This window comes from Theropithecus gelada, chromosome 8 (assembly GCF_003255815.1).
Source record: "Theropithecus gelada isolate Dixy chromosome 8, Tgel_1.0, whole genome shotgun sequence".
NCBI lineage: Eukaryota > Metazoa > Chordata > Mammalia > Primates > Cercopithecidae > Theropithecus > Theropithecus gelada.
In genome coordinates, this window is record NC_037676.1 from 71,848,085 (window position 1) to 71,862,360 (window position 14,276).

At 39.7% G+C, this 14,276-nt stretch overlaps 1 protein-coding gene across 8 annotated transcripts in view; it reads left to right on the forward strand.

Moving 5' to 3' along the window:
• SULF1 (sulfatase 1) overlaps positions 1-14,276 on the forward strand; it is a 195,007-nt gene that overhangs the window by 140,628 nt on the left and 40,103 nt on the right. For all 8 annotated transcript variants that reach the window (XR_003120772.1, XR_003120771.1, XM_025393779.1 and 5 more), the window contains one exon: positions 846-975. Coding sequence is in view for 6 of the 8 variants with exons in the window: in XM_025393779.1 (XP_025249564.1) it covers positions 846-975 (130 nt within the window). In the remaining 2 variants the exon portion in view is untranslated. The remainder of the gene's footprint in view (positions 1-845; positions 976-14,276) is intronic.

The window sequence follows — 14,276 nt, forward strand, 5'->3', positions numbered from 1 at the left end:
TACAAGTAAAGAATTGTAATATTCCCAACACAAGGAAAAGATAAATGAGATGATGACTATCTCAATTATCTTGATTTGCTCATTACCCATTGTAGACTGATATCAATATATCACACATACCCCCAAAATATGTATAATTATGACATATCAACTTTTAAAATACCAAAACAGCAAGAGAATGATGAGTCCACATCCCCCAAAAAGAATAAATTCTCATAAGATTGGACCAACGCCTTTATCATGGGTGTAGATTTACTGTTGCATTTCTCAGTGCTGGTTTCTAATCAGTCCAGTAGATTGAGTTTCTCTACCATCCTTCCCACGTTCTTCTCTAAGCTGCCTCCAAGCCTTACCCAGCACCTTTCTTTCTACTTCCTACTTCTTTTCCTTATGTGCCTTTCCTAGCTTTAAATAGATAAATGTATGCCATTGTAATTATTTCCATCGTCACTTCTGGGTTTCTCCCTTTTGATTCCTTAATGCCCATTGCCTTGTTTTTCTCTGTACATAAATAAGGAGAGAGAAAACATTTATATAATTTTTTTTAACAAAAGGAACTTTGAGCATGTAAAATGAAACATGTATGCCCAAATTTTGAAATTAATGCTTTTGGGAAGAATGAATCTTTTCCTGACCTGTCATCTTCATCCTACCCAGCTTGTCATTTTCATTTTCATAAAGGACCCATCAAATGTTGAACTCCTGTAGACACAGATTAACACCTGTTTCTTGCTGTTTAAAGAATGTGGAGTCATGTGACAGAGAAAAAAAAAAAAAAGGGCAGGACTCAGGGACCGTAATTCAGATCACTTCTCACGTACGAAGCTTTTCCCTTTTTGTCGAAGCAAATTTCTACGTAAGAAGGAAGAATCCAGCAAGAATATCCAACAGTCAAATCACTTGCCCAAGTACGAGCGGGTCAAAGAACTGTGCCAGCAGGCCAGGTACCAGACAGCCTGTGAACAACCAGGGCAGGTGAGTGACACAGGCTTTCTTTACCACCACTCATGGGCTTCTCCATCTCTAATTTAGAAAGTTGTCCAGATATGAAAGAATGTACATTTGTGTATAAATAAGCTTTTCCTAGTGGTCTTGAGGGCAAGCTCACTGAGACACCTCTCCACAGACAGAATTACGTAACTGGTTCAGGCTGGGCCTCCCCATTACTACTTGGGCTCCCTCCAGTTAAAAAAGATGATTATCTCAGATAAAGTTCTATGCCAAAAGACACTGGTTTCCTCTGAGGAAATGATTCCTGTTATAGTCCCTGTTAACTAGTCACTGAGGAGTTGCCAAGAGGCTACTTAGTCAAAGCACAGGTACGTGCTGAGCCTCTGGGCAGTGAACCACTGCAAGAGACATGATGGGGCCTTCACCCTAGGCTAAAGTCAGATGTCCTCTTACCCCCAGTGGAGGACAGAGCCTGTGACCAAGCTTGAGGAATGAGAAGAGAAACTATATTCTGTTTGTTTATTGTTCCTACTTCCGCTACAAAGATTCTCGCATCAAATATTTCATTAGAATAAATCTTCATTAGTAGAAATATTACTATAGACCCCAGGGCTACCCAGAATATCAGTTATTATCAGTAAGAATAAAAGAAATACGGTGTGATGAATTAACATTGCTTTTAAAGAAAGTGAGTACATATGAATTTAAACCAGTTTAAAACCAATGATTTTAAATGCTCTTGATTGAAATGTATGCTAGCTAAAAGAAAATGCTGTGTCATGATGAGAGGAACTGAACTTTGGCCCAAATCATTGCAGCTTAGAGCAAAATCAGAGGAAAGCGAAAAATACTAACACGTAGTGAGCATTTGTCTTATCTCAGGCATGGTACGCAGGATTTTGTAGCATTTACTCAATTTAATCTTCACATCTGTAGAGTGAGGTGGGCATTGGCATCCCCATTTTACACATGGGTGACTGGAATTCAAACAGGATTTGTCTGATTCAAAAACTCAGTCCACTTGCTGCCTTCCAAGGTAGGTTACAATAACCAGGTGAAGAGAAGTTCAAATCTTCTGTGAGTCTTTTTTTAACTTAACTGACCTCTAGATATCCACACAATTCACCAACACCAGTTCAAGATGTCAGGCTCATGGAATGAGTAGGTAACGAAGTTATGAAGTGGCCTCACTCATTATACGCTTATTTTATGGTATCTAGCTTGTTGAATAGACATTCACAATAAACAATTTGATCCTTATACCCTGCATTTCCTCGGGCTTTCTTGTACACAGGATCCCTTTGAAATAGAAGAGGAAAGGGAGGGAGAGCCGTTGAAGGAAGGGCTAAAACTAAGCCTTCACTGCATTCTAGTACGTCTTAATTTTCAAGTGTTTAGTGGAGAAAAGCTTAGACCTATTCATTATATTTTAATTTGAAGTCTTCAAATCTTTCTTATGAAAGCTCCAAACGTTATTATGAGTAAAACCTCAGAATTATTTTGTAGCTCTAAGATGATTTTTATGAGCCAGCCTCAATAGACTAATTTACTTTTATTCAGGAGTTGCAAATGTTCAGTGTTAAATACATTTCATGCAAATTGGTGATCTTGTTACTCTTTTAGCTCTAAGAGGTGAACATTATAGTCTTTTGGGAATAAGGTACACTGCCTACCTTTCAGTGTATAATTTTACAAACCTCTCCATATGGCTTGCCCTAAAATTTTAATATATGTCCTAAAGGGCAAATGTAGCATAAACTAGATTATGGTACTTTGGCACAAGATTTTCACTCATGAGCTGAATGCTAACTATATTAAAAACTTAAGTTTGCTTTTTCATATTTTTCTGAACTTGTTTTGGCCCCATAAAATGCTTTCATATCTGGAATTTTCCTCCACTGTTTCATTTCTCTGTGAATCAGTCTGAATTTAGATCCATTATGTGGATATATGAGAACGTCAGCAATGGTCTCTTTTAGAAAGGCCTGAATTTGTGGAACAAAGAATTAGGCTATGCCCCAGTGGTGATTTATTTCTTAGAATTTCTTTACATTGGGCCTGAGTGAGCTTTAGAAGTGAAGACCTGGAGAGTATTTCTGATTTTCTCTAGCTTCAGTGTATCACAGCACTAGTGAACTGTTACTCTAATCCCGAACCAGTAGGATCAGCATCCCTGAGAGTTTGTCAGAAGTGCAAATTCTCTGGCTATTGCAGACCTTCTGAATCAGAACCTCTAGGGGTGAAGCCCAGCAATCTGTGTGTTAACAAGTCCTCCAGGTGACTCTGATGCTCCCTGAAAGTTTGAGAAGCACTATTCTAACCCATGATTGTGATTACTGGTGGTCCTTAAACCATCACTTAGGAATCTAAGAACTTCAAGAAAATTTTGAGCCTGAATCTTTAAAGCAGTTATTCAATCTATGGGTCAAACCTGATAGCTATGTTGTATGCTGTTGTTTTGTTTTGTTTTGTTTGAGACAGCGTTTTACTGTCACCCAGGCTAGAGTGCAGTGGCATGATCATGGCTCACTGCAGCCTCACCCTCCTGGGCTCAGGTGATTCTCCTACCTCAGCCTCCTGAGTAGCTAGGACTGCAGGCAAACACTACCATATTCAACTAATTTTTGTGCTTTTTTAGAGATGGAGTTTTGCCATGTAGCCCAGGCTGGTCTGGAACTCCTGGACTCAAGCGATCCTCCCACCTTGATCTCTCAAAGTGCTGGGATTACAGGAGTGAGCCTCCATGCCCAGCCAGCTCTGTTGTGTTCTATCGACTTTTTATATCTCGGCCTTTTGCTCTTTCTTTCTGGCTACTTTGAAGATTATCTTTTTTTGGTGACAGTATCACTGGCTTTAAAAAATGGAAGAAGAAAATTCAGAATAATGATGCTGAATTGTTCAGGTTCGAGGTGGCAGCAGAGGCTAGAACTGACCTGCTTGGAATCTGCTCTCTCTTGACGTCCCTCCTGGCATGCACCCTGCTTCTGTTCCTATTAACAAGTTGAATGGCCTTCATTCCAAGGCAACACAGTCTTAGCTTTTGACACTCCATGGGGTACAAAGGGAAAATCAGCATGACTAGCCCCATTCTCTTCACTCTTAATCCCAGAGATAGTGAATGCCCCCTTCCTCCCACATCCTTGTGCCAGGTCACCTAAAGGTTGTTTGGTGGCGTCAATGCGGGTGCATGAGGTAAGTCAACAGAGGAAAGAGATCCAAAGGTTGGGGTTAGAATATTGGCCGCCACCACTTTCTAGTTGTGTCTTCTCAAACAGTTCACTTACTTTCTCCTGAGTCTCAGGTTTTCTATCTCTAAAATGGAGAAAATTAACGTCACCCTTGTGAGGATTAAGTGATATTATACTAAGGGAGACTGAGATTAATTTTCTCTAGTGTGCGAGTATTGGCTGTTGTTATTATTCCAAGCCATCTTACCTGCTGTTTTCATTCCTATGAAGCCAATAAGAATTAAAATGGGCTGAGGCCGGGCGCGGTGGCTTATGTCTATAATCCCAACACTTTGGGAGCCCGAGGTGGGCAGATCACCTGAAGTCAGGAGTTCAAGACCAGCCTGGCCAACATAGTGAAACCCCATCTCTACTAAAAATACAAAATTAACCGGGTGTGGGTGGTGGGGCGCCTGTAATTCCAGCTACCTGGGAGGCTGAGGCAGGAGAATCACTTGAACCCGGGAGGCAGAGGTTGCAGTGAGTCGAGATTGTGCCATTGCACTCCAGCCTGAGCAAAAAGGGCGAAACTGCATCTCAAAATTAATTAATTAATTAATTAATTAAAAAGAATAAAAATGGGCTGGAATCCTAGAGACTTGGCATCACTTCTTGACTATGTGAACACAATAACCAGCAGGGACTAATTAAGACAACATGGACATATGTGTTTCCATTACTCCCACGTTCCCGAATTAATATGAGACAGAGTGTGAATTCCCTCCACTCTCTCAGCTGGGCATTACACCCCCAGGCATGTTTATGTACAGACACTCCCCATCCCCCTACACAATCACACTCATACACATGTGCACACTCATAGGCAAATCTCAACCTCTGTCTTAAAGCGTGTTTGTTCCACCGAGAACAAAGAGCAGTAATGCTCAATGCTGGTGGCACATTAAACTCACCTGGGGCTGGGCACTGCAGCTCATGGCTTACTCTCATAATCCCAGCACTTTGGGAGGCAGGCGTTCTAAACCCCCTGAGCCCAGAAGTTCTAGACCAGGCTAGGCAACCTACGGAGACACTGTCTCCACACACAAACAAAATAGCCAGGCATGGTGGTGTGTGCCTGCAGTACCAGCTACTCAGGAGGCTGAGATGGGAGAATTGCTTGAGCCTGGGAAGTCGAGGCTGCAGTGAGCCATGATCATGCCACTGCACCCCAGCCTGGGCGACTGAGTAAGACCCTGTCTTAGAAAAACAAAAAATAAAATAACAGAAAAATAAAAAATAAACTCACCTGGGTGGCACTTGAATGCTGCCACACACCCCAGACCAACCAGGTTGAAAATGTCTGGAAGTGAGGCCAAGGAATCTATTTTTTAATGAGGTTAAGAATCACAGGCCTAGAACCAGAAAATATCAAAGTTTGAAGGAATCTTAGAAATCTTCCAAGTTGAATGGTATCATTTTTCTGATAAGGAAATTTAGGTCCGGAAAAGTTAAGCTACAAACCCAAAACCTGCGTCTCTTCACTTCGCGTTGAGTACTTTCTTCCCTGTAACATGCTGCCACTGCAAAATTGCAAGACAGATTTTCTCTTTGAAACTATGAATGGCAGTTGCCACTCACGTTGGTTCTCAACCCAGACTGCACATTAGAATCATATGGGCAGCTTTAGAAATGCTTATGTTTAAGTCCCAGCCCAGACAAGTTAAATCAGAACCTCTGGGTACGAGACCCAGGTGTCAGTGTTTTTTCCAAGCTCCCCTGATGATTCCTATGTGCAGACAAGCTTGAGATCCACAATGTCAAGTGAGCATTATTGGGCTGTTTTTTCTTCTTCTTCTTCTAGGCATAGGTATTGACGTCTTAAATAGGAGCTACATAAAAGAGAAATTCCCTGGGCATTAGATTTTGAAATACACTTTACATATTATCTGGCATTTAAGAGGAAAAAAGCAGCCTGCTTTGTTTTGATAGGGCAAATAGCACATCCTTTTGATGAGTTGTTGAATTCCAGCATCTTTACAATTTAGTTTGCCTTTCTACTATTGGATCAATATAAAATCAAACATTTGTTTAAAAATCTGTGAGGACCCCTGCATCAAGCAAGCTGATGCTATTATAATGGAAATAGAATGTAGTTTGTTGAGTGGAAACTGGTTTAGCTTCAGGATCTTTGTTCCTATCCAAAACTTATCTCTCCGGCCATATATCCCTCTGACCCTTTGTGACCAGCTGCAGAGCATGCATAATAAGACATTTACCATTGAGATACTCCTAGAATTGTTAGTTTTCCAGAAGCAGATAGCCTGTTTCCCAAAACTCACTGAACCCTGGTCAAAATGGCAGCATGGCTCATAGAAATCTTCCCCTGGCTTACCTGATTCCAGTGGGCCCATCCAGAAGGATTGAGCTCCCAGTGCCATCCTCTTACTGAATTTTCCTCTGTGCTTGGATCCATTGTGGACCACTCAGCCTTTAAACCTTGCTTCCTTACCTCTTCAACCCATGCTGAAGCTCATGTCTGAACAGTTGTGCTTCTGTGATATTTTCTGAGATATTTTGCTTCTGTGCATTTGTTCTAAACAAGTCAAAAAAAAAAAAAGACAAACATGAGAATAGGCATTTTACTCATAAACTATATAATACAGCCCCATTCTGCTTAATTTGTATTGTGTCTTCTTTTCCAACATTTCCTAACAGCCCACCGTAGTCAGGTCCTCCTCTGTGTTTCTTAAACATTACCTGCGAATCTCACTTTCTCACTTGTATGGATTTTGTTACTTCTCTCTTCTCGCCTAAGGCTTACCTGAAGACTCATACAGAGAATGGTCTCTCTGAGTTTTCTCTTTTTCATTCTCTTTTTCATCAGTATCCTGATCAAGGTGCTTTGGGATTACATCCTGGATATACTGCTTCCTTGGTATTTGACTATGTGCAAGTTTCTTAACCTAACTTTGCCTCAGTTTCTTCATCTATAAAATGGGCATCATAATAGTTCTTGCCTCATAGGTTGTTGTAAATATTATATGAGTTAAATGTATCAAGCATCTGGGACAATGTCTAGGACATAGAAAGCACTCAACAAATGCTGGTTGTCAATCATTGGCCAAGATCAGTTTACCAATTTCATTTTCTAGGAATTACAATAATCATACATCTTCCAACATTCCAGTGTTGACTTTTACAAGTGATTATCCAGATTAAAATCTATAGTAGGTAACATTTCTCTCTCTTCTGCTTCTTCTCCCTTTCTGTTTTCCCTCCCCCTCTCTTTCCCATCTCATACCATCTCAAAGAAAACAAGCCAGGAGATAAATCCTCCTGGCACAAGTAACACTATTTAACATTTGTGAGAGAAAATTCGACAATGACTTCAGCTAAGTAGCAGTTTGGACAAAGATGTGAATATGGTCTTCGTATATTCCCCAGTGTTAAGATAAATATTTTAAACACATGTCCACATGCAGGTAACTGTTTTTTATGATGTTCATTTTGGCATGAAGAATAATCAGATTATCACAAAGTTACTGTACAGTTGTGACATTTCAGTGAAGATGATTTGACCTGCATTATCACCAAATCCATGTCGTAAGACATATGATAACCAAGAACTAGTGTGTGTTTATGCATAAAATTAAGCTTTCACTGCAGTGCACCTTTGAAAAAGTTGTAGCCAATTTTTAAAATTTTTATTTTTATTTCCATAATTTTTGGGATACAAGTGGTTTTGGGTTACATGGATAAATTCTTTAGTTAGATTTCTGAGATTTTAGTGCATCCATCACCCAAGCAGTGTATACTGTACCCAGTATGTTGTCTTTTATCCCTCACCTGCTTCCCAACCTTCCCCTCCAAGTCCTCAAAGTTTATTATATCATTCTTATGGCTTTGCGTCCTCATAGCTTAGCTCCCATTTGTAAGTGAGAACATACAATATTTGGTTTTCCATTCCTGAGTTACTTCACTTAGAATAATGGTCTCCAGCTGCATCCAAGTTGCTGCAAAATACATTATTTTGGTCCTTTTTATTCCTGAGTAGTATTCCGTGGTGTATATATGCCACATTTTCTTTATCCACTTGTTGGTTGATGGGCATTTAGGCTGGGTTCCATATTTTTGTAATTGCTACTTGTGCTGCTATAAACATGCCTATGCATATGTCCTTTTCATATAATGACTTCTTTTCCTTTGGGTAGATACCCAGTAGTAGGGTTGCTGGATCAAATGGCAGTTCCATTCTTAGTTCTTTAAGGAATCTCCATACTGTTTTCTGTAAAGGTTGCACTGATTTACATTCTCACCAGCAGTGCAAAAGTGCTCCTTTTTGCCACATTCACACCAACATCTATTGTTTTGTTTTGTTTTGACTTTTTAATTATAGCCATTCTTGCAGGAGTAAGGTGGTATCTCATTGTGGTTTTAATTTGCATTCCTTGATGAGTAATGATGTTGAGTATTTTTTCATGCTTGTTAGCTGTTTGTGTATCTTCTTTTGAGAATTGCTGTTCATTTCTTTACCCTACTTTTTTTTCTTGCTGATTTGCTTGAGTTCCTTTGTAGATTCTGGATGTTAGTCCTTTGTTGGATGCATAGTTTGCAAATATTTTCTCCCACCCTGTGGGTTGTCTGTTTACTCTGCTGATTATTTCTTTTGCTGCACAGAAGCTTTTTTAGTTTAATCAGGTCTCATTCATTTGTTTTGGGGTTCTTTATATTTGCTTTTGGGGTCTTAGTCATGAGTTCTTTGCCTAAGTCAATGTCTAAAAGAGTTTTTCCAATGTTATCTTCTCAAATTTTTATAGTTTTGGGTCTTAGATTTAAGTCTTTGATCCATCTTTGGTTGATTTTTGTATAAGGCGAGAGATGGGAATCCAGTTTCATTCTTCTACATGTGGCTTGCCAGTTTTCCCAGCACCACTTATTGAATAGGGTGTCCTTACCTCAATTTATGTTTTTGTTTGCTTTGTCGAAGATCAGTTGGTGGTAAGTATTTGGCTTTATTTCTGGGTTCTCTATTCTGTTCCATTCTATGTGCCTGTTTTTATGCCAGTACCATGCTTTGGTAATTATAGGCTTGTAGTATAATTAGAAGTCAGGTAGTGTGATGCCTACAGATTTGGGGTTTTTTTGCTTTGTATTGTTTTGGTGAAGCCAATTTTGGGTGTTTTTTGTTTGTTTGTTTCTTACTTATGAAAATGGACACAAGTAGACATAAGTAAGAACAGAGAACAACATCCTTAACCAATCTGAGAAGTATTTGCAATTCAAAATGCAGAAATTATAATGATTATTTAGCGGATACTTCAGGAAGGAAAAGCAATCGGAGGTCATCTAATATTGCACTAAGTATTTTACATGGAAAACTCTTCTATGAGATACATATTATGCCCATTTTAGATATGAAGAGACTGAAGCTCAGATGGGAAAATAACTTGACCAAAGTCACACAACTAGAAGAATGACAAACCTGAGTTCAAACCAAGATCTGAGTGACTCAAAGCTTCTGTCTCCCTCACCAAATAATAATTATTTTGTACACTTTACCACCAGAAAACATTAGCTTGCCCAGGATTGGATAAACATTTTAAAGGCCAATTACAGTACTGCTGTAGGTTCATATAGTACATCTTTAACTAAGAACTTCAAAACACGCAAACAATCTATTCTCATGTCTATCCATGAAGCCAGGAGAAGCAAGTATTATTTAATCAGATGTGGAATCCGGAAGAACAAAGAGATTCTCCATTTTGCTCAAAACCATAGAGTTAACAGTAAAAAATAAAATAAAATTAAGGTTTTTGAATCCCATCCCAATACTCATCTCCATTAAAAATGGCTACCTCTTATCAAGTATACATTAGATCACATTCTTTAAGTAATAAACCGTGTGTGTGTATGCGTGTAATAATAATAATAATAGCAGCTGCTTTTGTTGAGCGCCTGCCATGTACTGAGTCCTTCCCGTGTGTTATCACTGATGCTCCTGACTCTGCAAAGGGTGATGTGGCATATCTTACTTGCTCAGAGCCACATAGCCATGTGATAGAGCTGGTGTTAAAATCCAGGCTTTTTGAGCTTGCAAATCCAGACTTTTTCCTTTAAGCCACACCGATGAATACAAAACACCTTTCCAAGTCTAAGCCAGAATATACGTAATATTCACTACTACGAAATCCTATTTCAGTAAAAGACTTGTGACAGCACTCTGCGTTGTAGTGAGGATTAAATGAAAAATTCATAAAGCGTGCTCTAGAGCAGTACCTGCTATCAAGCAAGAGTTAAATAAATGATCATAATCACGGTAGTCAAGATGATGATGAGTGAAATTGTTTGAAATGCATTTGACATATTTCTCATTAGATTTGATTCCACCAAACTAGCTGCACACTATTTGTATCCTCATACCAAAATTACCAGCCTTCTCTTCTTCGTCTGGTGTTATTTATATACAGGCAGATATAATCAATCAAAAACACTAACACATAATTACCTAACCGAGTGGTTCTGTGCTGAGCTAACTTCTGGGAATGACTCAGGAATATGAGACATGGCCCTTGCCCTTAATTCCAACTTCCAGCATAGTTAGAAAGGCTAAAAGAAAATTATAACAACTTAAAAAATTATTTAAGTAGTTTTATCTAGCACCTCGCCCATAATTGGTGTGCAGAAATATTTGTGGAATGACTGCGTGCTAAATTATTGGCACAGACTGATAAACAGAAAGAGAACTGAAATGTAGTTGAAGAAAAGAATTTGCAGAAGGAATGACCCATCAGTGAAGATGGAGACAATCAGATTTGGCAATTCACTGATTTACTGATAAACTTCAAGAGCGTAGATAAAAGCAAGACAGTGTGACAGCTGTGTTTCTGCAAGGGCATTTGTTGAACAAAGCTTATGTCTGTGGCTGACTCCACACATCCCATTAGCAGGTGCCTCACCTGAGCTCAGGCTTTCATCTGATTCCTGAAACTCCTGTAATGCAAAAACCATCTCTTCTCATTATTTTGACTATTTAAATGGCTTGCCGCATGAGTTTCAGAGCAATTCTTTCAAAAATTCTCTTTTTCTGCCTCCCTCTATAAACTTTCTAAGATTACCACTTTAGTTGCAGCTATTTCAAGGTTTTATTGTGCAGTCGTAAAAATTGTCATGATATCCAGTTCTAAAATGGCTGTAGCAATGTGTGGTAATTACATTTCATTAAAATTCCTAGTATGCTTGCCAGTAGGAAGATTTTCAAAGCGTCTAGTTAATTACTTTATCTAACAGGGTCTATGACTTTTTCAAAGGGTCCATGGTAGAACATATAATTGACATTTTTGTTCGTGGCTCTTGCTTTATCCAAGTATGTGTGTAGATATATGTATATATGTAGTATGTATGGATAATATATGTTTATATGCATGTGTGTAGATATATATGCATATATGTATGTATATTTGATTTTGTATGCTACACCATCATAGCCAAGGACAGTGCCAGACATCCAGTGTGGTTAAATTCAGCTCTTCAGGAAGGAAACACCGTTTCCCTTCTTCTCTATCCCATAGGAAATCAACAAGGAATCTGGCTAATGGGAAATTCAACTTGGATTCCAAATAGCCTAAGTCACTAAAACTTCTGCCTACACCTTTGTGTTCTACAGGAATCTACTTGTACCCTCAGCTCCTCCAGGGCAAAAACAAACAAAATAGGCAGAATTCTTTGAATGCATTGTGATTATAAAAACCGCAGGTTTTCACTATAGTCATGTGCTTTAAAAATTAGTATTTGTACTAAAGTTGATATAAATTGGATCCACAAAAAGACTTTAGGCTATTATTTTTCAAGAATGAATATACATATATTTATATTTATATAATATTTTATATATATATATATATATATATATGTTTTTTGAGATGGAGTCTTGCTCTGTCACCCAAGCTGGAGTGCAGTGGCTCAGTCTTGGCTCACTGCAACCGCTGCCTCTCAGGTTCAAGCCATTCTCCTGCCTCAGCCTCCCAAATAGCTGGGACTACACGCATGTGCCACCACCTGGCTAATATTTGTTTTGTTTTTTGTTTGTTTTTTGAGACGGAGTCTTGCTGTGTCACCCAGCCTGGAGTGCAGTTGCATGATCTCAGTTCACGGCAACCTCCACCTCCCAGGTTCAAGCAATTCTTCTGCCTCAGCCTCCCAAGTAGCTGGGATTACAGGCGCACACCACCATGCCCAGCTAATTTTTGTATTTTTAGTAGAGACGGGGTTTCACCATGTTGTCCAGGCTGGTCTTGAACTCCTGTCCTCAGGCAATTCACCTGCCTCGGCCTCCCAAAGTTCTGGAATTCCAGGCTTGAGCCACTGTGCCTGGCCTTTTTTTTTTTTTGTATTTTTAGTAGAGAGAGGGTTTTGACACATTGGCCAGGCTGGACTTGAACTCCTGACCTCAGACGATCCACCCACCTTGGCCTCCCAAAGTGCTGGGATTACAGGCCTGAGCCACCACACCCGGCCTCAGGAATAAAATTAGCCATATTTTCCTGTCTGATAGAAGATGGAGCACCTCTTATGCCTCCACTTGGCTGTGGATTGTGAATTCACTAGCCAATTACTTTGCTTCTCTAGGCATTAAGCAGTCAACTCTTCATTTTTAAATGCTAGAGGCAGAGATCATCCAGGTAGATGGATAAGCCTTAAACCATTTGAATTTAAGACAGATACACATACAGACAGACACTCAAATGCCACTAATTCCCAAACTTTGCGAAGTTACAAAAAGTTATTTATTTTGGCAACACTTTCCCCAGCAATAATTCTATATGGCATATAGTTATATGTTAATGGAGTTGTCTGTCAGTTTCTGAGCCCAGGCTACAGTGCAGTGGCTTGATGGCATGGTCTCAACTCACTGCAGCCCCAACCTTCTGGGCTCAAGTGATCCTCGCACCTCAGCCTCCCTCCTTGTAGCTGGGACCACAGGCATGTGCCAGCATGCTTAGCTATATACATATATATGTTTTTTTTTTGTAGAGACAGGGTTTCACCATGTTGCCCAGGCTGTTCTCAAACTCCTGGACTCAAGCAGTCCACCTGCCATGGCCTCCTGATGTACTGGGATTATAGGTTTGAGCCACCGTGCCCAGCTCTGAGAACTTTTTTGATCATTTCGTGGCACATCCTCAAGCTAATTGGATAGCCATGAATGCTATAATTGGGTCTGTGAGTGCCAAAAACCCAGGCGTGGAAACCACTGATGTCCGCATTAAATGGCAGAATCATGGAACAGGCCGCACGCAGTTTTCAGCTAAGTCAAAATTCTGTCACTTACCAACTAACTGTGGAGAGAGCCCAGGGATAACTGGTTTCACTTAAATAAAGCACGTAGTCCTGAAAGCATAGGTGCACCGATAGTATTCATTCATCCAACTGGAGTCATTTTCTGACCTGCTTACATCAGTCCATTTCTAGACACAGCTTCCTTTGCACACGCCACTCCCACCAATTACATGCATCCCTCTCAAAGACCCATGCATCTGAGCTACTTAGACTTAAATATATCCCTCCTGCCTTCCCCATGGAATCCAGCTGCAAAACTGTCCAGTAAGCAGTTGCTAATGTAAAGCAGTGGCCTGAACTCCAACTGCACATTAGAATCATCTGGGGAGCTTCTGAAAGTCCCAATGTCCAGCCAAATTTGAGTACCACTCATCTGATCTAACTTCCTGTGTTTAATTAAGTTGACTTCACAATTTTTAAGTTAAATCATCTCTAACTTAGTCCTTAGGCTGTTCTTGTTTGTGTTGCCTTTTTGCGGCTTTGTAAGTAAAATCCGCCCTCTGTATCCATGGGTTCTACATCTGTGGGTTCAACCAACTGCAGATTGAAAGAATCAAAAAAGAAAAGATGATTTCGTCTATACTGAACCTGCATAAACTTTTTTTCCTGTCATTATTCCCTAAACAATACAGAATAACTACTATTTATATAGCATTTTATTATATTAGGTATTACAGTTAACGTAGAGATAAAGTATACAAGAGTGTGTATGTAGGTTATATAGAAATGCTATATTTTATATCATGGACTTGAGCATTCATGGATTTGGGTATCTGCAGGGCATCCTGGACCCAATTCTCAGTGGATCCTGAGGGATGACTC